The 27,198-nt window shown below is 40.1% G+C and overlaps 1 protein-coding gene across 6 annotated transcripts in view; it reads left to right on the top strand.

Moving 5' to 3' along the window:
- The window catches only part of KIF1B (kinesin family member 1B), a 148,153-nt gene that overhangs the window by 53,293 nt on the left and 67,662 nt on the right, over positions 1–27,198 (top strand). For 3 of the 6 annotated variants that reach the window (XM_082655694.1, XM_082655691.1, XM_082655690.1), the window contains exons 10-21: positions 1,673–1,748; positions 5,726–5,804; positions 6,580–6,722; positions 7,799–7,840; positions 10,832–11,043; positions 20,417–20,496; positions 21,569–21,644; positions 24,909–24,988; positions 25,500–25,606; positions 26,393–26,476; positions 26,694–26,874; positions 27,000–27,072. In XM_082655694.1, the coding sequence (XP_082511820.1) occupies positions 1,673–1,748; positions 5,726–5,804; positions 6,580–6,722; positions 7,799–7,840; positions 10,832–11,043; positions 20,417–20,496; positions 21,569–21,644; positions 24,909–24,988; positions 25,500–25,606; positions 26,393–26,476; positions 26,694–26,874; positions 27,000–27,072 (1,233 nt within the window). The remainder of the gene's footprint in view (positions 1–1,672; positions 1,749–5,725; positions 5,805–6,579; positions 6,723–7,798; positions 7,841–10,831; positions 11,044–20,416; positions 20,497–21,568; positions 21,645–24,908; positions 24,989–25,499; positions 25,607–26,392; positions 26,477–26,693; positions 26,875–26,999; positions 27,073–27,198) is intronic. The other 3 variants (XM_082655693.1, XM_082655695.1, XM_082655692.1) reach the window with 2 other exon arrangements.

Raw genomic sequence — 27,198 nt, 5'->3', positions numbered from 1 at the left:
TGGTGGAACGTATGTCTGTGGGTGGAGTGGGATGAGATGTAGGGGACATATATGATGAGATGGAATTCAAGTGCCAACTTGCCTACTTCCTTTCCTCCTCAACAAACCAGAGTCAGCTACTTAGTACTATTTTTCTGAGTACCCATGCTTTAGCACGAAGTATATCATCCTTAGTTTAATGTAACCTCAGATTATACCAGGAATGGATTATAAAACTGCCTATTACTGGGGAAATGTTGATCAGTGAACTCTGGCTTTCCCCTTAGTAGCTTCTTTTTTTTTTTAACGTCTTTACTGGAGTATAATTGCTTTACAGAATTGTGTTAGTTTCTGCTGTATAACAAAGTGAATCAGCTGTATGTATACATATATCCCCATATCCCCTCCCTCTTGCGTCTCCCTCCTACCCTCCCTTTCCCATCCTGCTAGGTCCCCTTAGTAGCTTCTTAAACTGTCAGGACATAGTAGTCAGCCAGCAGATATTGGAGTAGCTATTATACACAAAGCATTTGCATTGTTTTTTACTTTCAGAGGATGTAATTTCCTCCATTTCAGCACTGGCTTCGCGTTGGTGCTTTTTGCTTTATCCTGTGATAATGAGAAGGGACATGGAGAGAGCAGTACAAGTAAACTATTTTTTTTTTAATTTTTATTGGAGTATAGTTGATTTACAGTGTTATATTAGTTTCAGGTGTACAGCAAACAAGTAAACTCTTGATAAATATAGAAACTTTATCTTGCAGTCTTTTTAAATCTCCAGATTAGCAAATTACATCACTTTCTTAGACCTTTTCACTTTGAGTACGAATTCTAATGGTTGGATTTATTTTGAACATAATTTCCTTTTAAAGAAACCAAATGTGTATTAATATACAAGAGTTACTAGATATGCAATATCCCACTTGCTGATGGTGGTTGGCCAAGTAAATTCATTAACTAAATGAGTTGTTCCTACACATCCAACCTGGAACACACAGGATTCATTCTTGACCCTCTGCAAAAGTAAAAATTATTATTTGAGGATTGGGTATTAGATGATATTAAGGAATTACTGTTAATTTTGCTAAGTGTGAGAATGGTCTTATAGTTACTTTTTCTTTTTTATAAAGTCCTTCTCTGTTAGAGATATGTACCTGAAGTATATTTAGGTAGAATGTTGGATTTGCTTTAGAGCCCTACACGAGACAGGGTAGATAATAGTATTGTACTGGTGTTAAATTTCCTGAATTTGGTCCTTGAACTGTGACTGTGTAAGAGAATGTCCTTATCTGCTGAAGTGTTTAGGGATAAAAGGGCATGGGGTCTGCAGTTTCCTCCAAAACGATTCAGGAAGAAAAAATGTAGAAAAGTGTTTGAGTGATAATTGAAAAGTGATTGGCAAAAAATTGATAATGGTTGGAGCTGCATGATGGATATGTGGTAGCTCATTATGCTACTCTCCAAACTGCTGTGTATGTTGTAAATTTTTAAAAATAAAATATAAAAAAATTATTTATTGGATGAGCTTTGGGTATTGTGAAGAACTGAAGCTGTGAGTGTTAGATTTCAACAGTGATGACATCCTACTGTAATTTAATTTACTTGGGAATTTTAGACTGGTTTGCCTTTTGTGTGAATTATTCCTCTCTAACAACGCTAAGAGAAGCTAAGGCCATTTCTTTCTGTTTAATAGAGTAAGAAGAAGAAGAAAACTGATTTTATTCCGTACAGAGATTCTGTACTTACTTGGCTCCTTCGAGAAAATCTAGGTATGTTGATCCACCAGTGTGTGGATCTTTTTAAAGCTGTTTACTGATTATGTTTTGTGGTTAATTGTCGTGTATGTCTGTTTTTTGAGAAGAAAAATCTCTATTACTAACTTAAGTGCTCTTTCCTTTTTTCGTTTTTCTCTTGATTCAAGCTGGTTGGATTTGCTCACCTTAATTTAATTTAATTTAATTTTTTGGTTTTTTTTTCCTACTGGTTTTATTGAGATATAATTGACATACAGCACTGTATAAGTTTAAGGCATACAGCATAATGATTTGACTTACATACATCATGAAATGATTATCACAGTAAGTTCAGTGAACATCCATCATCTCATATAGATTAAACAAATTAAAGAGATAGAAAAAATTTTTCTTGTGATGAGAACTCTTAGGATTTACTCTCTTAACTTTCATTTATAACATAGTGCAGTGTTAATTATATTTATCATGTTGTACATTACATTCCTAGTACTTATTTATCTTATAACTGGAAGTTTGTACTACCTTTGGACCACCTTCATCTAATTTCCCCTCTGCCCTACCCCCTGCCTCTGGTAACCACAAATCTGATCTCATTTTCTGTGAGTTTGTTTGTTTATTTGTTTTTGAAGTATAGTTGACCTACAGCACTATGTTAGTTCCTATTACACAATGTGATTTGGTATTTCTATACATTTCAAACTGATCATCACACAAGTCTAGTTATGATATGTTATCATACAGAGATATTATTGTAGTTATTGACTGTATTTCCCACACTGTACATAGCAATCTGTATATATGGATTGTTGTAAATTACTGATCTCTTCAGTTCATGCATTTTAACAACGCAGCCTTTTTACCGCACCCTCCCCCACACCCTCCCCCACCAGCCTCACGTTCAATGTTTTGGCATCATATTTTACATCACTTAGTTTGTGTATCCCTTAATTACTTATTGAGGATATAGATGATTTTACTACTTTTATCTGTTAACCTTCCTACTTGCTTTATACATGGCTTTACTACCTTTACTGTATATTTGGCTTTACCAATGAGATTTTTCCTTTTGTAGTTTTCATGTTTTTTAGTTGTGGCCTTTTCTTTTTTACTTAGAGAAGTCCCTTTAACATTTCTTGTAAAACTGGTTTGGTGGTGCTGAACTCCTTTAGCTTTTGCTTATCTGTAAAACTTTTGATACCTCCGTCAAATCTGAATGAAAGCCTTGCCAGGTAGAGTATTATTGGTTACAGGTTTTTCATCATTTAAAATATATCATGCCACTCTATTCTGGAGAGTTTCTGCTGAAAAGTCAGCTGATAGCCTTATGGGAATTCCCTTGTAGTAACTTGTTGCTTTTCCCTTGCTGCTTTTAACATTCTCTCTTTATCTTTAATTTTTGCCATTTTAATTATAATGTGTCTTGGAGTGGTCCTCTCTGGGTTGATCCTGTTTGAGACTCTCTGTGCTTCCTGGACCTGGGTGTCTTTTTCCTTTCCCAGGTTAGGGAAGTTTTCATCTATTAATACCTTCAAATATGTTCTCTCCCTCTTTTCCTCGTGCAGCCCCTGTCGTGTCATGTTAGTATACTTGATGTTGTACCAGAGGTCTCTTAAAGTGTCCTCATTTCTTTTTATTCGTTTTTCTGTTCAGCTTTAGTAATTTCCACTATTCCATCTTCCAGCTCACCGATCCATTCCTCTGTATCATCTTATCTGTTGATTCCTTCTAGTGTATTTGTCATTTCAGTTATCTTATTCTTCATCTTTTTCTGGTTCTTCTTTATATTTTCTAACTCTTGTTAAAAACTTCTGACTTCTCACTCTGTTGATTCAGTCTTCTCCCGAGTTCTTTGAACATCTTTACAATCATTACCTTGAACTTTCTATTGGGTAGATTGCCTGTTTCCACTTAGTTGTTCTGGGGTTTTATCTTGTTCCTTTGTTTTGAACATATTTCTCTGTTGCCTCATTTTGCCTAGTTTGCTGTTTTTATTTGTGTATCTGGTAGGTTGGTTATGTGTCCTGACCTTGGAGAAGTGGCCTTTTGTAGGAGACGTCCTGTGCATTCCAGCAATGCACTTCCCTCTGGTCACCAGAGCTATATGCTCTAGGGGTGCCTCCTATCTGGGCTGCGAGGGTCTCTTGTGGCAGGCTGACTACTGTGGGAAGTCTGGTAGGCGTGGCTGACCCCTGGTCCAGTTGGTTTCCAGGCCCTGCCTTGTGTGGAGGCTGCCAAACATTGGTGGGTGGGGCTGGGTTTTGGAGTGGGTGGTTACAGGGCTGGGGGTCCTGGATCTGTTGTCGATTTGCTGGTGGGTAGGGCCAGTTCCTGACAGGGCTGGCTGCAGAGCCTGGAGTGTCCTAAAGCTGGTGTTGGCAATGCTGGTGAGTGGGGCTGGATCCTGGGGCAGCTGGCTGAAGGGTCCAAGGTGTCTCAGAGCTGGTATCGGCCTGGTCGCAGGTGGGACTGGAGCCCAGGGCATTCCGGGGCTAGTGCCAGCTCACTGATGGACAGAGCTGGGTTCCCAGGTCTCTGGCTGCAGGGCCCTGAGGGTCTTAAAGCTGATGTTGGCCTGCTGGTGGGCAGGGTTGGGGCCCAGGGGATTCTGAGGCTGGTGCTGGCCCACTGGTGGGTGGAGCTGGGTCCCAGGGTCCCTGGGGCTAGTGCCGGTGCGCTGGTGTGCGGGTCAGGGTCTTGGACCCTCTGGTAGACAGGGCTGGGTCCCGGAGTGGCTGTGGGTTCTGCGGGTCTTAAGGCAGCAGACCTGCTGGTGGGCAGGGCCAGTCCTAGCACTAATAAGCTAGAGGGAGAATTCCAAAATGGGATTTGCCTGTACCAGTGTCCTTGTGATAGAACGAGCTCCCAAAATTGGCTGCTGCCAGTGTCTGTGTCTGTGTCCCCAGGGTGCACTTCTGCCTCTTGTCCTCCAAGATCAGCATGTGGGTCTGACCCAGGCTCCTTTCAGATTACTGCTTCTGCCCTGGGTCCTGGAGCGGGTGAGACTTTGTGTGTGCCCTTTAAGAGTGGAGTCTCTGTTTTCCACAGCCTTCTGGCTGTTCCAAAAGTAAGCCCTGCTGGGCTTCAAAGCCAAACGTTCTGGGGGCTCATCTTCCTGGTGCAGTAGCCTGATGGGGGGCTCAGGCCCCTTGCTCTTTGGGGAGAACCTCTGCAATTGTAATTATCCTCCCATTTGTGGGTCGCCCACCCAGGGCTGTGGGTCTTAACTATCCCACATCTCTGCCCCTCCTGCCTGTCTCATGATTCCTTCCTTAGTTGGAGAAGGTCTTTTCTGCTAGTCTTCTGTTTTTTCTCATCAGTAGCTGCTCTGTAAACAGTTGTAATTTTGGTGTGCCTGTGGGAGGAGGGAGCTCAGGGTCTTCCTGCTCCGCCATCTTGGCTACTTCTCTGGATTTGCTCACCTTTAAGTCAGGGTTTGCTCCCAAATCTCGTTTACTTCAGGACATGAACTGTGAAGTAGTTGTTTATGTGACCACACGCACCTGCTTCAAACTGTTGTTTCTTCTTCCTTTTTGAAAACCCCATGCTCCTTTGATGCACATAACTAGATATTACCAACCCTTACTCCTCTTTGTTGATGTTTTCCGGCCTTTTTGCCCTTCATTCACTGTTCCTGTAGCCCCTTTCCCTCATTCTTAATGAGAAGGAGGTAGTGATTAGCTGTGTCACATGTTGATGATAGAAGGAGTGGCTGAGAATGGCCTGTTGTGCTGTCCATGTTGCCAGTGACTTTGACATCACTAAGAATGGCCTTGGTGGAGTGTCTGAGATCTTAATGGGAGTGGGAAGAGGGAAACTGGACACAGTACATCCAGATGCTAAGATGTGCATATAACAGTGCCTGGCGTGGGGGCAGTCCAAAAATCTGTTGATTAAATCTTGGGATCTGGGATTGTGCTGTCTGATTTGACACATTCAATAAAAGTTTTTCTAAAATGAGTATGGTTTGAGATAATTATGATTCATCTTTTTAGGTGGCAATTCTCGGACTGCAATGGTTGCTGCTCTGAGCCCAGCAGATATCAACTATGATGAAACTTTGAGCACTCTGAGGTACTCCAGTTTGATTTCAATAGCTAAACAGAACACAGTGCTACCATAAGTCATCTTGTTACGCCATGGATTTTCATATGCTATGTGGGTAGTCGCTTGAGTAACCAATGATCCATCCCTCTCATAACAGGGGAAACATGGGGGAAAATGATTTTTATTATAATAGAGCTTACCTGTTTATAGTTTTCAGTTTCATTGAGAAAGGCAGGAACTTTTTCATAGGAAAGATATTAAATTTGCTCTGGTGAGATTTTTGGATAACTTTTAGATAATAGTAGAAATTTCTTACAATATTTATTTCTGTAAAAAGAAGTGTCCCCTTCTCATGTTTGTCATTATAGAAATGCTCACATCATAAAAAGTAACAAAGTTATGAGTACATGTAATATTTTAAAAATTACTGACAGAATGTTTACTAGTAGAGTAGTCTTATATATGAATAGGTTCCATTACTTTAATCTGGAACTTTCAACTCTTGTCTCATTAAAGACATTTTTGATATAATGGAAGAAACACTATATGGTCTAATAAATTAGTTTTGAGTCCTCTCTTTGATATTTATTTCCTTTGTGATCTTGGGGAAATCACTTAAATTCATTGGAGACTTTTTCCTCATCTTTATAAGGTACTGTAAAGCTTTCTACAAATGTATTATTATTAAGGCTCATAAAATGTGTAAATACTCAAGCTGTTTGATTTAGAAATAATGGTATGTTACTTACGAGAAGTAGAGCATTTGAGGAATGGCAAAAATGTGTTTTCTTTTTGGATCTAGATATGCAGATCGTGCAAAACAAATTAAATGCAATGCTGTTATCAATGAGGACCCCAATGCCAAACTGGTTCGTGAATTAAAGGAAGAGGTGACACGGCTGAAGGACCTTCTTCGTGCTCAGGGGTTGGGAGATATTATTGATAGTAAGTGAATTAAGGATCAACGCAAAATCTATTCCTTTCCTCTCGAGGGCTCTTAAACTTAGAGTTAAGGAGCTTGAGGCAGCTAGATGGTAAAGCAAGAGGTTTTTGTTTGTTCTTAACTTCTTAAAAAGCCCATTGAGAGTAGTTCCTTGGTGGCTTAGTGGTTAGGATTTGGGGCTTTCACTGCCATGGCCTGGTTTAATCCCTGGTTGGGGGACAGATCCCGCAAGACCTGTGGCCAAAAAAAAAAAAAAAAAAGAAAACTCATTGAAAATGATCTTAGAATTCCTTTATGTACCATGTACCAGCGTATCTGTTTGAACTCATGAAATTACTTCTTAAAACGTAATATATCATTATTTGTATTTTTATTAGATTTCTGTTTTAGATCAGCAGTGAAGTTTATTTGGAATGTTAAGTTTATTCTCACTGAGAAATTAACCACTTCATAAAACTGTTAACTTAAAATTTTTGTTTTTGTGTTATGGGTTTCTCTAGATTAATGTAGTAGTAATATATATGTAAGAAACCCACTATTCCAGTCACCTTTCAGATAAGATTTACCTTTGAGTGGTTTCCCCCCTACAAAATGATTGAATGCCCCCCAACTCACTCCTTATGAACTTATGAAGGGGAAAATAACCAATTCCTGTCAACTTCAAGAATTAGACTTCCAGAGAGTCTTACAATGTTGTCTTAAATTGAATCTTTTTTAACCTCAGTGATCTGCCTACATAATGTCTAATCAGAAGTTCTCCTAAGTGAGTTAACTAGATCATTCAGGTAGAATAGTATATGGGTTTATTTAATAAAGCATATTTTTATTTTTTGAGTGTCAGATTAATATTATAGTGTCTACAATTCTAATAAGATTTTCAAGGCCTCTTCTAGTTTAGTTCTTCTTACTGATTAGCACCTGAGTTTAAATGAATACGTACAGTTTGTAAAATGATAATATATTATTCTAAGTGTCAATTTTTTCACCTTCCCAAGTGCCAAATACTGCTCTGTTCCCTCTGTCATTGCTGAACCTGAACTTTGACCCTTTTTGTATTTTCCCTCTTGCTTACCTTCAGCTGATCCATTGATCGATGATTACTCTGGAAGTGGAGGCAAATGTGTGTATTTCATGTACTGGGTGTTTCCAGCACTCTGACTTGCTAATCTGCCTCTGCTGGATCAGCCTTAAAATGAGCTTTGCATGCCAGCCATCCTAACAGAGAAATCCCAGACAGAGCTTACTGTAGATTCAGAAATGTTCCTATTTTTGCCCTTTTCCATTAGCAAAGCAAGTTTTGCTGGATTTCATTTTGTGGCTTGAATAAAGTTGAGAGGCTTAAAAACCTCTTGTTGCTTCTACTGTTCAGTTTTTCCACTTAAATGTGATTAAATTGAATCCAAAGTCATACATGATGATAGTGATGACAGCAGCTCACATGTTTTGAGTGTTTATAATGTGCCAGGACCTGTTCTAGGTATCTTGAATATATTATCTCTTTAGTCCTGTCAGTGACTCTGACAGAGCTCCATTTTGCTAAGGAGGACACTGCTGCCTGGAGTGGGTAGTTTGCCACTAAATGAGATCCCGTGGTTTCTTTGTGGTCAGACTGGGTAGTGTAACCCAGAGCCCTTGTTTTTAATCATATTACGCCTTTTTTGGCCTCTTGATCCTTCAGGTCCTGATTATTTATTAGGAAAATCCTTTTAAATTAGCTGTGTAATTCTGAGCCTTAGTGTATATATAATTGAAAACAGTCACTTCTAGTTGGCCAAATCTCCATGACTGAGTAGCTTTGTGAATGTTGGATTAGCACTCACCTGTGCTTATGCTAAGTTGATTTCCTCCATATCTTGGGCCTCAGCTTACTTGATGGTTAGGTAAACATTTTTTTCCCTTTTTCATGAATTACCAATTAAATTTTAAAAAACTTGGCTGTCCGGCTTCCCTGGTGGGGCAGTCGTTGAGAGTCCGCCTGCCGATGCAGGGGACGCGGGTTCGTGCCCCGGTCCAGGAAGATCCCACATGCCGTGGAGCGGCTGGGCCCGTGAGCCATGGCCGCTGAGCCTGTGCGCCCGGAGCCTGTGCTCCGCAACGGGAAAGGCAACAACAGTGAGAGGCCCGCGTACTGCAAAAAAAACAACAAAAAAACTTGGGTGTCTAAAATGTGTGCTTGAAATGAGGACATTTTATAAAAAGGATCACACCTCATTACCCACTGCATATCTGTCATTATGTTGGCAAGAAAGTAATTTCTTACCCTTTTAAGATAATTCATCAAGAAATTATTAGAATAAGTGAAGAAACTTGATTTTGGGGGGCTAAGTTTTAGATTTTTATTGATTTATTTATTTCTACAGTAGGGCATGTAACAAGGCTTGGTAGACAGTGAGGCAATACATAGGAGAAACCAAAGGTAGCCCTGGCTGCTGTGATGAGGTTAAGCCTTGAAGGCACTATAACATCCTAATCCAGAGTGACTCTTGGACTGGAACAGCTCTGTCTGAGATTTCCAAAGCCAACTGATAACTGGTGTGGGAAAGACACCCTTTGTTCTCGCTTTTGTGCTCCAGGTGATGCTGCTGCCAGCTTGCTGCCTCACTCTTTTCTGAGCAGTTGTGGAATCTCCCAGAAAGCTATGCATGACTAAGTTTTAATTCTGTATCTGTGCAGGAAAGCAGCCTTGACTACCTCTAAGTTTCTGTTTCAGTCACTACCCTTAATGCCTTTTAGGGCTTGCATGTGTCAATTGGACCTTCTAAACTCCATCCATCCTATTCTTTCCCACTTTGCTGCCATCACCTGATGGCTAATTTTTTGCTCCAGTTCCTACCCCCCTTTTAAAACTTGCTTGTTTTCCTATGTTCTATATTTGCAGATGGTGGTTTTCAAACTGTCTTGAAGCAACCGCTGGTTTTAAGGGGCTTCAAGAACTGGCTTTGATTAAATTCACATGGGTAGACGCAGAGAGAGCTAATAATGTTTCTTCTGACTCTTTGTGTTGATTCATATTATATCCTTTAAGGAAAACTTATTTAGTTTTGATATGAACTTTGAGCAGTGTAGATTTTCTTACATTTAAAAATGAGCTGATTTAAAAATAGGAATGCACCAATACCTATGGATTTCCTCTGGTGCCTATTTGAGAAAGATGACTAATGAAGAAAAGTACAAACAGCAAATTAATGAATTTGTTGTTTGTGGCTCTTTTTACCAAAACTAAGTTTAAAAGCAAAACTTAGAGTTCTATTAAAGACCTTAGTAAATGAAAGTATGTCCCTAAAACTTGCATTCCATACTAGGAACTCAGCTCCCCAATGACTCATGGTTATTCGGTTAGGCAAAGTGGGAGCCTTACTTAAATTAGCAGATAATCAGCCTTAATTTTTGCTTGCTCTAATAGACGAATGTAAGCTACACCAAATTCAACAGTTTGCTAATTGTTCGTCACTGTTGAGGTAGTCAACCCTAAGTTCTTAACCAGGACTTATACAAGATCCCTATAATTGCTATGATTACCTCTCCTTTTTTTAAAAGGCATATTTTAAAAATCCTTTTTAGCATACAAAGAACACTACTGAGCACTCAGATTTTTGTTCTAACATAACATTTTCTTGGGAATTTTTGCTGAATGACATACATACTGGGCCAGACTGATATGTATTGATATTGATAAATAAATGATCATCTTTTTTCCCTTACTGTTACAAACTACTGGGATTTAAGAGTAGTATAAACCTAAGACGTTGTAGATTTGGAGCCATAGAAGGAATACAGGAATGTAGCATGGCTGTTTAGGGGGAGAGCCTGAGCTGTATTCTTTGAGGCTCTGGTTACCCCCTAACAGATACAATGTTAACCCACATTAGAATTTTTTAGTTTCTAAATTCAGAAGCGGTTCTTAACTTCTAAAATACCAGTATTAAAGACAGACATGTTTTAGAACTGCCATCTAGAACAAGTATAACTTGTCTTTGTATCATAACTTGTCTTGGTCTTGCTGCTTTAATGCTGTCCTTTCTTACACTGGTGTTCCTTCCTGTCTTTTTTCTTCTCCTGCTCCTTTCCCTCTTTTCTGCTTTTTCTGCCTTCCCTTCTTTCTATCTCCCAGATCTGAAAGATTTTCAGAACAATAAGCATAGGTACTTGCTAGCCTCTGAGAATCAACGTCCTGGCAATTTTTCCACAGCATCCATGGGGTCCCTTACTTCATCTCCATCTTCCTGCTCACTCAATAGTCAGGTGGGCTTAACATCTGTGACCAGTATTCAGGAGAGAATCATGTCTACACCTGGAGGAGAGGAAGCCATTGAACGTCTAAAGGTAAGTAGTAACTCAGATTCAATGAAAGGTATTCTGTGTAGCTCCACAAGGCAGAGTTAGGACTAAAAATCACTGAGATTCTGGTTCAGCATATGGAAGAAATTTCTAACTCTCAGAAGTGTCCTGAAATTGCTGCTTTGTAAGATAATTTTCACCAGAATACTTGAGTCTGACATGGCCCGGCAGGGATGGGAGGGAGGGATGCATAGGCAGATTGTAAGCTGGCCAGGCAAAGTAACTGATAAGTAGATATGTCCATTAATTCTGAGGTAGTTTATAAGTCACAGTGAAATTGTTTAGTTAGAAATTTCACTGGAAACTAATTAAACATTTGGTTTATTTTGAAGATGGAATTCTGTATAGGCCCCTGCTTCTGTTAGTAAAATGTATAATCAAAAGAAAGTTTGCACATTTGAGTAGCTGTACCAGGTTTATTCAGAGACACGTGAAATGATATTTTCTGGAAGTTCACAGAAAGCCCTGGGAGCACTGCTGTGGAAGGGCCGCCCCCTCCTGTGGAAGGGCCGCCCCCTCCTGTGCTGGTGCATATGGGCTCACGGATGTTAGTGCTGGTGTGCACACTTGAGTCCTGCATGTCCGGTCACCCACCGTGGCACCCGGCTTGGCTTTCCCAGCCTGTTGCTGGCGCTGTCAGGTACTTTCTGTCTCTCTCCATGAATACGAACGTTAGGAGCAGCAAAGTCTTCTGACTCGTAGGTTCTTCCTTCCCCCTTGGTGACTACAGTGAGAACAGACAGTTGTCACCTGTGGTGCCATCCCTGAAACCACCGTGACAACAACACAAATGCCTTTTCTTTCCCTGCTTGTCATTTCCAGGATGATAGTTCTATCCGTACCTTGTGGCCTTTGTATTCAAGAGTACTGGGGTACATATACGTGTATCCCCATATCCCCTCCCTCTTGCGTCTCCCTCCCACCCTCCTTATCCCACCCCTCTAGGTGGTCACAGAGCACTGAGCTGATCTCCCTGTGCTATGTGGCTGCTTCCCACTAGCTGCTTAGAACTTAAATTAAAAAAAAAAAAGAGTACTGGATAGGAAAAACAAGGAGAGCAAAGAAACTTTAAGGAGCTGGGGGTTGCAGTCCTGCCCCGAGCGTGCAGTCCCCTTCACATTGCACTCAGTGTTCTCCACCATGGCTGCTCATTCAAGGACCGTTGAGAATAGTGACACACTTTGATAGGTTAACGATGGAAAAGGTTTGCTGAACCTTTGTGCTAAAAGGGAATTTAGCTTGATAATTGAAGGTGCTAGAACATTCATTTTGGTTTGCAGGTGAGGCTGAAAAAGATTTTATATGAAGAATGGGCTTCTGCTTCTTAATCAGCCTACCTTTTCCTTGGCATTTCACTCACTTCTAACATAAGGTGCTTTAGAAACAAAAGTAATCTTGTTTCTTCCTTCAGAACTTGTTAGTGGAAAGTGGGTGAAATTCTAAAATACCTGGCAGAGGGACAGGGAGTGAGAAACCTTTTCATTAAATTTTGCAAAGGAAAGGATAATTTCTGCTATTGTGAAATGGACTTTGAAATTTTACTAACGATGTTCGTGAAGCCCTATGCAAGAAGGCTTTTATTTCTGTATTTTATCATGATAGGCAAAGTTGCTGTGTAGGGTTCTGTTCAGGCCACTGGGGACATGCAGAGGTTCTGTGGAAAGGAAAAGTGAAATCTTTCATTTACTATTCAATATAAAATGTTATTTTTCTTTGGGGATTTTGAATCTTACTATTTGAATCTTACCTTAGTGTACAAATGAGATTACACTCCCTTTAACACACATCTTGATGTAGGAAAAAAAATTCTTCCCAACTGCCAAGTGGAACCAACTGAAAATAATGTTGAATGTTAGGAGTCAAGATGTGGAGCAGACTTTTTAAGCATTAGGTCGCCCTGTATCTTCCAGATAGTCTCTAGGGAATAACACTGCCATTATTCAAGGAACCCTCCCCCCAATCTCCCTACTTCCCAGCGGAAACAAAACAAAACTCTATTGCTTTTATCAGAAAATAAATTTCTGTTTTAGTTCTCCTTTAAGCCAACCTAAATGACATCTTCCATTTTCCCTAGCTTTAGAAAATAGTTTCTTTATGGTTTTGCATTCAGTCTTGTTTTTTAATGCAGCATGGTAGTTTACTGAAGCATAAGCGCCTTAGTTCGACTCCTATTTTGTGAATGGTGAGAGTTCATGTCGGCAGACCTACATTTTAATGCTGCAGGCAGATAACATCTTGTGTTTACAGGGCAAGGCAGTGTTTGTATGATAGAAATGCCTGAGAATTTCTCATTTTTGGACTGTTTCATTGTTGAGTGTGAAGAAGTGGCATTCCTAAGACATGACACTGTAGGAGAAAAATACTGTACCTAATGGAAAACAGTAATACAGGAGGTTAATTCATTTTCCTAACATTTTATGTCCCTTTGCTTCTCTTTACTTTTAACTTTAAAAAAATGATCAGTTGGTAGAACACTTTTACATAGGGAGCTGCTATTGCTTAATTCATTGAATAGCCTGTTTCCATATGGGAGAGACCCATGTTACCCCATCATAAATATCTTGAGCCCTCCACAAACCTCTGGCAATAGAGAGTAAAGTGTAATTGCTTTCAGTTTTTAGTTGCAGCTCAAACTGAGTTGAAATGTTGTCTCCTTGATTTGCATTCCGACTTAATAAGGTTTTAAATATGTAGCTACAGTTACTATGTGGTGCCTCTGGTGTTTATTAGTCTGGCATCAGTGTCAGTACTGTGAGTGCCACTGCTTAGGCTTAGACTATAAATATCCACAAATATCCATTACAGAAGCATGCAAGGGTAAATGCTGTGCTAGGCTGCCCGAGGGCCCCACGCTTGGAGCTCACTTATGACGCATGCTGCGTTCAGTGCAGTAAAACCCATCTGATGGCTTCAAGGAATGTTCCATGTAGCAAGTGTTTAACTATTTAAACACCACAAGTTAAACTGTAATTTTTTGGGGGGAAATATTTCTGACTTGTTCTGTGGACTTCTCTGCCACCTTAACTGGATCATGATGAAGTAATTAAATTGTATTTAGCATTATGAACATAGTTATTAACCAGTGCTGTACAAATAGCTAGATAATACATGATGTGAGATCAAAGTGAATGACGCCTGAGCCCAACACTCCTTGGAGCTTAAAAAAATGTTCCTGATGTCACTCTGTTTTTTCAGAATTTTTTAATGTACAGTACCTGCAGGAAGGAAAGACCCTTAAAGAGTGTCCTCTTGACTCCTCATTTCTGAAGCATGAATCCCAATTTCAGTTTAATCTTAAAATTAGGTTTCTAGAATGAGGTATGGGCAGCTCTGGAGACCAGCATGCCAGGCCTGCCTGCAGAGTAAGTTGATGACTCAGACTGAAAACTGTCTTCCTGTTGGCATCTCTATTTTATTTATACTAAGTTTGTTATTCAGGCTTGAAGAAAGAATATTCCTCACTCTTTCTTAATTTTGGTGAGCTACTTAGTAGAATATTTTCTTTAAAGGCTGTTGATTCTGCCTTAATTGGAAAACAGAACACAGGAAACCCAACTATAGACCTGGCTCAGGGAGAAGTGGGGCCTCGGGATAATCACTTAGTTTCTGTGGTCCTCAGTCTCTATATTTCTAGAATGTTTCTGGAATAAATGGCTTTTTCCAGCACTGAAGTTTAGCTAAATGACACTCAATATTGTTTTCTCTAACCTTTCTTCAGAGTTTAAAAAAGTAACTTTCTAGGGACTTCCCTGGTGGCACAGTAGTTAAGAATCCGCCTGCCAATGCAGGGGACACGGGTTCGATCCCTGGTCCGGGAAGATCCCACATGCCGCCCAGCAACCAAGCCCGTACACCACAACTACTGAGCCTGCACTCTAGAGTCCATGAGCCACAACTACTGAGCCCATGCACCTCAGAGCCTGTGTGCCACAACTACTGAGCCCGCATGCCGCAACTACTGAAGCCCTTGCACCTAGAGCCCGTGCTGCACAACAGGAGAAGCCACCGCAATGAGAAGCCCGCGCACCACAAGAAAGAGTAGCCCCCGCTCGCTGCAACTAGAGAAAGCCTGCGTGCAGCAACAAAGCAGCCAAAAATAAATTAAAAGAATTTAAAAAAAAAGCAACTTTCTAGACAACATAAAAGTTGCAACTTTTAAGCCCTAATGAAAAAGAAAAGTACATTGTACCTTACTCAGCTTACTAATTAACTTTTCTACAAGGAGCTCATATTCTGATTTACCCTCCAGGTGGTGAGTAAAAAGAGAGAGGTCACATTAGAGTTGGCAGCAAGATGGTAAGAGGATTCCTAGACAGTAACTTTGCTTCCTTGGGGTGAGTTTATAGTTGCCCCAAAATAGAATAGCTTTACTACAGCCGGATTAATCTCTGCTCTGATACACTCTTTTTCTGAAGATAACCAACCAGGAAAAAAATATTTTAAGTATCTCAAAGGTCAGTTTGTATTTCATAACTAATATCAGAGTGGCTTGTGGACCACAGTATATATAATAAGCACTAGTCTCAGTGCTGTGGTTTGGACATCCTGTTATCCTATGCCTTTGTTTTTGAAGTTGTCACTTTAGAGTGTAAAGGTTTCTATCCAGCTGTCTTTAATTGAATTTTTTAATTGAAGTATAGTTGATCTACAGTGTTGTGCCAGTCTCTGCTGGACAGCAGAGTGACTCAGCCATACACACATAGACATTCTTTTTTTTATATTCTTTTCCATTATGGTTTATCACAGGATATTGAAGGTAGTTCCTTGTGCTATACAGTAGGACCTTGTTTATCTATCCTATATGTAATAGTTTGCATCTGTTAATCCCAAACTCCCGGTGCTTCCCTCCCCCATCCCCCTCCAGCAGTGTTTAATAAGCCTTAAAATCTTGTAGGTTATGGTGGTAGCTTATATATACTTGCCCTTTTATAGTCATTTGCAGAAGCATTTAATGCTATCCTGTTTCAGTTGTTGAATAACTTGTGGCATGTTAGAGGTAGGCTGTTGACCACTCGGCACCTGGCACACTTCCTTCCCTGGCTATCTCATTCCTTACCGTAACCATATGGGTTTTTCTTGGCTGCTGGCCCTCTAACGTGGCTTGTTGGTTCCTCACTCAGCAGTGGAGTGGCATATGCACTGCATGTTATTCATTCCTATTGGAGGACTGTGTAGAGATGCCATTCAGGGGGCTGTTTTAGTCTTTCAGCCTATGTGTGTGCTCGGGGGTTGATGAGAGCCAGTTTAGGTGATTTTGTCTCCACCTTCCTGCCTTCCGCTGCAGGCTCGTTCTAGCTTCTCCCACTTTGTAACCGACTCATTTCTGAGTACCTGCTGCGTGGTCCCCTTTATATTCACCTTACTGACGCCCAGGCCTTTTCTAACTTTTATCAGTTTTGCTCTTTGTCTAGCTTAGCCTGTTGTTGTTATTGTTCTTCTCCTCCTCATCATCATCATCATCATCATGCTCTCCTGTTTGTTTCTTCTGACTCCTTGAGTCTTTACTTGGCTTTTTAATTTTTTTTAAATTTTTTTTATTTTTGGCTGTGTTGGGTCTTTGTTGCTGTGCGTGGGCTTTTCTCTAGTTGTGGCGAGCGGGGGCTACTCTTTGTTGCGGTTTGCGGTTCTCATTGCGGTGGCTTCTCTTGTTGCAGAGAGTGGGCTCTAGGAACACAGGCTTCAGTAGTTGTGGCTCACAGGCTCTAGAGCGCAGGCTCAGTAGTTGTGGCGCATGGGCTTAGTTGCTCCGTGGCATGTGGGGTCTTCCTGGACCAGGGCTCGAACCCGTGTCCCCTGCATTAGCAGGCAGATTCTTAAACACTGCGCCACCAGGGAAGCCCTACTCTGCTTTTTTTTTTTTTTTTTTTTTTGGTACGCGGGCCTCTCACTGTTGTGGCCTCTCCCGTTGCGGAGCACAGGCTCCAGACACACAGGCTCAGCAGCCATGGCTCACGGGCCCAGCCGCTCTGTGGCATGTGGGATCTTCCCGGACCGGGGCACGAACCCACGTCCCCTGCATCGGCAGGCGGACTCTCAACCACTGCGCCACCAGGGAAGCCCAACTCGGCTTTTTAACATGCTACCATGCCTCGTTCCAGAAAACCAAGTGCCAGATGCCTCAGGGTTTATTGTATTACATATTCACAATTTCTTTCTATGTAGATAGTTATGTTTTGGGATCTCAGAGGCTTCATACAATAGCCCGGTAAATGAATTATACAATGAAATATTTTGTGAACTGTCAAAACTTCTCATCCTGAATCACTACCACTACTATTATCTCATCATCATTATCATCATTGTCATCTGACTTTCTAATTTCGTATCCAGGACTAGCATTTTCTCCTGCTTTTTGCATGTGCTTAACTCCCTTTTTGGTACCCCTCTCCCTCCATTTTTTGCCTGGTCAGTTCATTCTCAGTATGAGTATCACTCAGCCTTGACTCATCCACCCTCCAGCAGACCTGTGAACACTTCAGTTGTAGCACTTAGCACACTGCCCTGTTGTTTTTTCCTACCGTTCCCATTCACAGTCCTCTAACATGCCGCTCTAGCTATGCTGTTGTTCCTGGAAAGCGCCAGGCATTTCCTACCTATTCCCTCACATACCCGTGCTCTTCCTTTGTGTCTGCCTATGTAGACCCTTGTCAATGAGCTCTGTCCTGACAGCCCCACTGCAGATTGCTCCCTCACCCACCCCTCCCCCTACACTCCTCTTTTCTTTGCTTTATTTTTCTACAAAGCTCTTATCACTGTCTGGCATACTGTATACTTGACTTACTGATTAAAATGGATTGATTATCTGCGTCTCTTTACGAGAATATAAGCCCCATGAGGGGCAGGAATTTTGTTTCCTGCCATATCTCTAGTTGCCTAGAACAGGGCTTGGCATGTAATGCAGTTATATATAATTACTGCATGAATGAATGATCAGTTACTTCCTTCTCTCTCTGGTATACAGTAAGCTCCTGAAATCAGGAAACATGTTTTAGTTCTTATATTTCTGGCATATAATAAACACTCAGCAAGAGATTGGGAAATTGTCACTCTAGTGGCTACGTGCCTTCATATGAGATTAATATTAAACCTTTCTGGGAAAGGGAATTGGGTTGTGTTCAGAGGGGTACTGTATGCTAGGGGAGGAAAAATATCTTTCCTTCTACCCTTCTAGGTTCTTGGCTGGGGCCCCAGATTAACAAAAGGCAGATAAACAAGAGAAAAGCTTACAAATTTATTTAGTGTTTGTTTACATGACATGGAAGACTTCATAAGGAAATGAAGGCCCAAAGAAGTGTTAAACATGAACATTTTTATGCTGGGTTTGGTGAAGAGTGAAAAGTTGTGGGAATATGTGATTGAACAAAGGGGGATGTGAGTTAAGAGTATAGGCACCTCGAAGGTATTGCAGGTTCAGTTCCAGACTACCGCAGTAAAGTGAATATCACAATAAAGTGAGTCACACAAATTTTTTGGTCTCCCAGTGCATATAAAAGTTAAGTTTACACTATACTGTAGTCTATTAAGTGTGCAATAGCATTATGTCCAAAAAAAACCCCTTAATTTAAAAATACTTTATTGCTAAAAAATGTTATCATCTGAACCTTCAGCAAATTGTAGTAGTAACATCAAAGATCACTGATCACATATCACCATAACAAATGTAATAATAATGAAAATGTTTGAAATATTGCAAGAATTACCAAAATGTGGGCTTCCCTGGTGGCGCAGTGATTAAGAATGCGCCTGCCAGTGCAGGGGACACAGGTTCGAGCCCTGGTCCGGGAAGATCCCACGTGCTGCAGAGCAACGACTACTGAGCCTACGCTCTAGAGCCTGCGAGCCACAACTACTGAAGCCTGTGCACCTAGAGCCTGTGCTCTGCAACAAGAGAAGCCACTGCAATGAGAAACCCGCAAACCACAATGAAGAGTAGCCCCCACTCGCCGCAACTAGAGAAAGCCCACGCACAGCAATGAAGACCCAATGCAGCCAAAAGTAAATAAAAATAAATTAAAAAAAAAAAAGAACTACCAAAATGTGACACAAGAGACACGAAGTGAGCAAATACTGTTGGAAAAATGGCGCTGGTAGACTTGCTCGATGCAGGGTTGCCACACACTTTCAATTTGTAAAAAATGCCATACCTGAGAAGTGCAATAAAGTGAAGTATAATAAAACGAGGTCTGCCTACAGTAAACTGGGGAAACTTAATGAAGGCCTATCTGTTCATATTCTTCGTGTTCCTTCATCTTGAGAAATAAGGATGCTCCATTCCTCCAGGTGTAGGGAGGTTACATCTCATGAGGGTCTTACGACTTGCTTCAAGAGGAGCTCAGAGAGTCCTTCCTACTTGTACCATTTCTTAAATCACTCAGCTTAAAGTATTCAGTATGCCAAGATAATACCATATTTGGGCGAGCATGTTCTGAACCCTGTCAGTGTTGTGGTGTTGTGGTGAAATTATAGTGAAACAAAAAACAATGAAGGGACTTCCCTGGTGGTGCAGTGGTTAAGGCTCTGATCTCCCAATGCAGGGGGCCCGGGTGTGATCCCTGGTCAGGGAACTAGATCCCACATGCATGCCGCAACTAGGAGTTTGGATGCCACAACTAAGGAGGCTGTGTGCCACAACTAAGGAGCGGGCAAACTGCAACTAAGGAGCCCATCTGCCGCAACTAAGACCCAGCGCAGGGCTTCCCTGGTGGTGCAGAGGTTAAGAATCTGCCTACCAATGCAGGAGACACGGGTTCGAGCTCTGGTCCAGGAAGATCCCACGTGCCGTGGAGCAGCTAAGCCCGTGCGCCACAGCTACTGAACCCCGTGCGCCTAGAAACCGTGCTCCGCAACAAGAGGAGCCACCGCAATGAGAAGCCTGCACACCACGGCGAGGAATGGCCCCCGCTCGCCGCAATAGAGAATAAGCCCAAGCGCAGCAGCGGAGACCCAGTGCAGCCAAAAAAAAAAAAAAAAGACCCAGCGCAACCAAATAAATAAATAATTTCAAGAAAAGCAACAAATATCATTGGGGGCTTTTTTCTTTTGTAGCAGTGGCTGTCAGGAACAATGCTTTGCATTTTGGGATGCTAATATTACCTTTCCTTCTACACACACACTCTCTCACACACACATACACACACACACACTATTAAGCTATTTTTATTAGGGCTTAAAGAGAATTAATACATCTGGGGCTGATTTCTTTCTTTACATATTAAGAAAGGGAAAAAAACCCACCTCATCGAATTAGATTCTGCCTCATATCCTCAAAAGGGCATCATCTGCTTCTTGCTGCTCTTCCTAGACACAGAATGTTAAATTATAAGACTCTTTGGTGCTTAACTGTGTACTTCCTCCTTAGGAATCGGAGAAGATCATTGCAGAGTTGAACGAAACCTGGGAAGAAAAGCTGCGTAAAACAGAGGCCATCAGAATGGAGAGGTCAGGAAGTTAAACTCTGGAATGTTTCTAAATTTTCTGAGGAATTTAGATTACTTTTATAGTAAGAAAAGATAAAATAGAAGTTAAAAACAAAGAACCTTTCCTCCCCAAATACAAAACAAACAAACCCGTATGGGACTTATGGCCCAATTTACACTCTGAAGTGAAATTCACGTGTTCCCTAGGGAGTCGTGTTCTTAGTTACTGTACTACATGTTGCTAGGGATCCATATAAAAATTGAAGATATTGAAGAGTTTTTAATTTGCAAAAAGACTGCCTTTGATAAAGGCGCAAATAAAAAAAAAGCTGTTCTGATTACTGACTTTCAGAGTTATGTTTTCTAGAACCTCTTTGGTAAGAGGTTAAGTAGTTTCAGTTGCAAACTTTCAAAATCTGTATTTTATCTTAACCTCCCAATTCTCTACCCTAAAGATAAACATAATCCAAAATAATACTTTTGCTATTGGAATAAATATACATTTAAAAAATGTTAGTTCCTATCTTCTTCCTTCATGGAAGATGAGGCAGAAGTGAGTGCTAACGTGTTTGTAAAGTGAATGTATGAAACAATTTTCTTCTCTATCGTAGAGATTTTAAGCTAGAATTGTTGAATCAATATGATGGTGGTCATGGGAACATGATACTTGAGAAAATCACATTTATAGATAATACTCCCTATATCAAAGTTACTTTCTGATTGCTTTCTTGGATTTTAAGGAATGGTTCTTTGAAGTGGATGTATTGCCTTAAGGGAATATTCCTTTCTTCCTTTTTTTATATTAATAGACATATTTATGAATTATTGTCTACCTCCAAAGTCAGATGTGACAAAGTTCTTATTTGGGTGAATATAGCTTTACCTAAGACAAGAACATACTTTATTTTGAATATACAATTTCTCTTAGAAATAATTTCTCATTAATGATGGGATAAGCAGATTCTTTCACATTTGTATTACTGACTTTAAACATGGACAGTTGCTTTTGCTCTGCGTTATTTTCCAGTTCAAGTTAGACTGACTTACTTGACATTTTGGTATTGTTATTCTGATACGCTTGTTGCTTTTTCTAGAGAGGCCTTGTTGGCTGAGATGGGAGTTGCCATTCGGGAAGATGGAGGAACCCTGGGGGTTTTCTCACCTAAAAAGGTAGGGAACAATGTTGTGAAACTTAAACAAACAGAAACACTTTTTGTTTGTCTTGGTCACGAGGCACTTCAGGTCTTTCAGGGCTGGCTCCTCTTCTTCCTTTTCTTTTAAATCTTGAGACTTGGCTTAATTTCTGATATTTTTGATTTCATCTTACAATACAAGGCCAACCTGTTTCTAAAATGCTTTCAGAAATATTTACTGTTTATAAAATGAAATCCAAGGCAGTATAAATCTGTAACTTTTGGTCATGATTCAGTATGTTTCCTCATCTTCATCGTTGCTTTATCTAAAATTCCTAGCCTAACCTTGCATACTTTGCTTCAGTTTGGCTACTCTTTCTATGTAGTTTTCCCCACAGATGCCAGCAACCCTGAATTATAATTCTTTGGAAGCAGTTTCAGCTGTTCAGGTTTGTGTAGAAAACTACTGCTTCAGTTTGCTTTTACAGTTTGTGTGATAGACAACCACTGGACTGAGTAAAGCAGCTCCTGTCCTCATCCATCTAGCCTCCTCTGCTCCCTTCTCAGTTTTTTTTTTTTTTAATGACTCTAGTAGTTACTGTCCTACTTACCTAGTCATAGTTGTTAAGTAGTAGATACATTTTTAGCTAATTAGAATAGCAAGGTCTTTTCTTTCTTTTTCTCCACCCCACCCCCTGCTTAGTTGCTTCTTAGTTATTATTAGATATTGGAAAACTGTTATGAAATGATTATTTTGTGTGCTTATTTATAGGACAGTAATAGAACATATATTGATGTACAAAGCATATATTTCATACTAGTAATAAATGGTCCTTCATTTCATATGATTTCAGATTAACTATTGGATACTTAAATGTCTTCATGCAAGGGTCTGATAATGGTCTCTCTAGGTTAGCATGGAATGGGTGTGGAGTTTTCAACTGGTACTTTAATTTTATGTGATATGAAATAGTCCTGTGGTTTTTTTTTAGGATTCTCTGGTTAGGTTTTTCTTTTTTATAAATTCTGATGTGTTATTTTCAACAAAGAAAATTGATTTAGAGACATTTTATATATATATATTTTTTTTTTTTTTTTTTTTTTTTTTTTTTTGCTGTACGCGGGCCTCTCACTGTTGTGGCCTCTCCCGTTGCGGAGCACAGGCTCCGGACATGCAGGCTCAGCGGCCACAGCTCACGGGCCCAGCCGCTCCGCGGCATGTGGGATCTTCCCGGACTGGGGCACGAACCCGCGTCCCCTGCATCGGCAGGCGGACTCTCAACCACTGCGCTGCCAGGGAAGCCCTAGATATATATTTTAGACCTGGAACAATAATAACAGTATTTCATATGTTTATATTGCCATAGGTCAATGATTTTTCAGTAAGACATTATTTTATTCAGGTATATTATGTATGATTGTAGATATTTTAGCAGTTATAGGCTTGATAGAATTTAGATTGTGCCTTTGCATATATCTAAAGGTATTTTATAACATCTTTCAATGTTACGAACTGTGAGGAAAATTTTTATAACAACTTGTAAAATTATGGCATTTAACACAAATTATAAATAACTTGAATAAGTATTGTGTGTTATAAGTATTATGAACAGCACACAGAATTCCAAACTGAGATCCCAGTTTCCAAAGCTTTCTTACTTGATTTAACTTTCTAGACTTCTTCAGGAAAGGAAGGGATACACCACTGATCACATCCAAATTCAGTTTTACAACCTGTTTCTGATGTGTTAACTTGATTGTGGTAATCATAGCACAATGTGTATATGTATCAAATTGACACATTTTACAATGACATTGTACTACCTAAATAAATACAGACTTTGTCATTCATATCTCAATAAACTAGGAGAAAGTTACTTCTAAGGGAAAAGGAAAAAAAAAAACCAACCTGTTCTTGAGGTTCCGTTTTCTTTAGGCCAGTCTCATGATGGGTTTTAAAGAATGCTGCCCACAGAGGGCTTTGACTTTCTCAAACCAACAAAGCTGTTAACTGTAGAGACAGATGTTAGTTGGAAGGATGTAGAGGTTTTCCTCATTTCTTTTAAATCATCTTTTGCAGTCCCTTTCCTTAACCTGCTCATCTGACTCTTCTTTCATTTTTCTATATTTGCCGGCACTGTCTTGAGTAGATTTTGACCCCAAGACCATGTGACTTATTTTTGGATTCCAGTGGGGTATTTTCACCAAAGAAGGTTGGTTTTTAAAAGATTTTAGAAATAGTAGAGTTAGATGAAAAGGATTTTTAGAAGATGTATTACTGAATGTCAGTAATTTTAATTTCTTCTTTAAGATAAAAACTAACAAACTAAAGACAATAACTGGGACCATGGAAGAACTGATAAAAATTATAAAGGGAAATGATAGGGGATGTGGGAACATTTTTATAAAGTAAATGAAAAATTAAATATTTCTTGAGGTTGTAGGGGGCAAAAAATGATTTTTCCTCTACCTTTCTGAATTCTTGGCTGAGACCCCTGTAATAAAAGACAGATTAACAAGAGAAAAACAAAGAAGTTAATTAACATGTATACATGGGAGATACCCAGGGAAAAATGAGTAACTCCCTGAGATGGTTTAAAATTCTGGCTTACATACCATCCTAATAGGGAAAGGGGATGGGAAGGTAGGCCTCTCAGGGGAGCATAATTGGCTTTTAGGAAAGATGGGACCCTTCAAGAGTAGATGGGAGGAATGATAGTTTGTGACAAAGTTTGTCTGGGTGTGGTATCAATTTCTAGTTTTCTCTCCTGGTTGATGAGACTCCCGGGAGGGGATTTCTGACAGCTGAGTTCCTTTTGGACCATCCGTGCTTAAGCATGAAAGGGGATTCAGAGAAAGCCGCTCTCTGTCTGTACTGTTTTTCAAGTGCCTAATAGCTCAAAATAATCAGTATGTCAAAGTGGCATGTTTAGGGGTGGCAAATTCTGCTGTCTTTCAAGATTTTTGACCAAGTGTTTACAAAAATTATGATTAATCCATTCAGAGAATCAGCCTGCTCTAATTTTTCTTTTGTGTTCTCTACGCTTTGACCTTATCAAGAATTGGATCTTGTTCATTATCCCAGAACTCAGGTTTTTAAATAGAATACATTAGCGTAGTTTGGGGAGGCCTGCAGAGAGTGTTTTCTGTTTACTATGGAATTGCAACTAGGAATGAAAGCAGTCCCTCTTCTAGGCACTCTGGTAATCCAAGAAGCCATCAGCCTCCTGTATGTCCCTGTCATTCTTACAGCCCTCTCAGTGGTACTTGCTCCAAATTGATCATCTGTAACCTTTTTCAGACGCCACATCTTGTTAACCTCAATGAGGACCCACTGATGTCCGAATGCCTTCTTTATTACATCAAAGATGGAATTACAAGGTACATTTGTTTCTTCTTTTGGTCACTTAATGTTTTCTTTTCTCTTAGGATGATTGAATAGCTAAAGGGAAGTTGTTTTGTGAAAAATTTCTTTTACTAATTTGCTGTTTTTCTTGTCTGAAATAGTTTAAACTATCCTCTCTACTCTTCTCAAATTAAGTGTTTTAACCAGCTGAACCAATTAATGTGTAGTTTTTTCCTAGCAGACCGTAAGTAAAATTTTACTCCTAACATTTTATATGAATTCATTAAGGAGAGTAGTTCACTCGTATGTTTTTATGATGCTCTGTGAGTTATTTGGTGTATCATTTGCCCCTTCGTTGCTTTTTCTGGTGTAGGGAGGTTGACCATATATGAAAATAGAGTTTGCAGTTCAAAGCCTCTGATTTAAAAAAAAGGCAATACCTTTTTTTGTATGTACCAAAGAATATTCGTTGGGAGAAAGAGGCTCATTGTTTGTAGTGCTTTTTGTGTCTGAATTTCCCTGGGAAACACTTTCCCTTGTGTTCAGGGTTGGCCAAGCAGATGCTGAGCGGCGCCAGGACATCGTGCTGAGTGGGGCTCACATTAAAGAAGAGCATTGTATCTTCCGGAGCGAGAGGAACAACAGTGGGGATGGTGAGAGTTCTTGGCTTAACTTTTTCAGCAAACTTTTCATTCTATATGATGAGAAATCCCCAAGGCTTGGTATTCCCTGTCTCTTTCTTTCAGTGATACTTTCTTGTACAATCTAATATTTGAAAATGGAGAAACTTGGGCTGCTTATAAATGCAGGCATGGACATAGCTACTTTACATGAAAAAAGCCTGGACGAAAGGAGCCGTTTTGTTACTGCCAAGAATTGAGCGGGACATAGGCAATTAGGCTTGGTCTTGAATCTTAATTATTTGATAGACTAGTAAGAAGGGAACAAATATCCTGGGTAGTGGGAGATTTGAAGAACCTCTGGTCTTAAGCCAGTAGAATTTATTTTTACCTAAAAGGGAAGAAAAAGTCCACCTTGATTTTTGTCCAGGTTATTAACAAAACAACAACAATCTTATAGTACTTTTGTGTTGTATAATTTATTCCTCCCTTAGTCAAAATATTAGCTTTTGATCTTAGGTTTCTGATTATTACCTATATCTCATACTTAAGATTTCTGATGGTTTTCGTTTTTATATACTGAACTGTCAGATATCACTGAAGCTAACATTTCCTATCTTCTTCTGAAGTTTGTCAAATTCATTTAAATGTTTCTGAGCCACAGCCCTGGTTCTGGTACCCTAAAATGAACTATTATATAGCTACTAAGCCACTTGGTTGGTTGCAGGAATCTATTCTAGTCACCTTGAATCCTCACCTGCTTTCCATTATTTTCTTCCAGTGGTCTGTGATGCTAACATTAGTTTGTTTTCCTCTTAGTTATTGTAACCCTGGAGCCCTGTGAACGTTCAGAAACCTACGTAAATGGCAAAAGGGTGGCCCAGCCTGTTCAGCTGCGCTCAGGTGAGACTGGAAGAGGCGTGAAGTCTTCAGAACACAGGGCTTGTGCAAGCAGCTCTTTAATTCTTTATCTAAAGGTTGAAGTGATAGTCAGCATTAGGATTTATGTTCCTGTAAAACTCCAAAAGCTGTCTTTTTGCATTAGGGAGAGTTAGGCTATTAACCTAGATGCAACACATTTAAAAAATGATTTCCCATCCATGTTTCTGTTCTGTGCTAGGAAACCGTATCATCATGGGTAAAAACCATGTGTTTCGTTTTAACCACCCGGAGCAAGCACGGGCTGAGCGGGAGAAGACTCCTTCTGCTGAGACCCCCTCTGAGCCTGTGGACTGGACGTTTGCCCAGAGAGAGCTTCTGGAAAAACAAGGAATTGATATGAAACAGGAGATGGAAAAAAGGTAATGTACAAATGTGATGTGGTCCACGTGACTCTCATTTCTTTTAAACACATAGCAGAATTCATGAAACAGCTCAGTGATTTTGCAATTTATTCTTTCCGCTCTTGCTTCTCTTTTCCGTCTAGGCTACAGGAAATGGAGATCCTATACAAAAAGGAGAAGGAAGAAGCAGATCTTCTCTTGGAGCAGCAGAGACTGGTAGGAGTGCATCCTGAATCCTCTGTTAGGAAAAGGGCAGCTTGCTTTCATATCACACCTTCCCTGTTCCACAGATGAGCACTCCCCCAGTTGCTTCTCCACCTGTCATTGATACCATACACTATT

Source organism: Grampus griseus (assembly GCF_964374135.1).
Source record: "Grampus griseus genome assembly, chromosome: 1".
NCBI lineage: Eukaryota > Metazoa > Chordata > Mammalia > Artiodactyla > Delphinidae > Grampus > Grampus griseus.
This window is presented reverse-complemented; position numbering and strand designations above follow the sequence as displayed.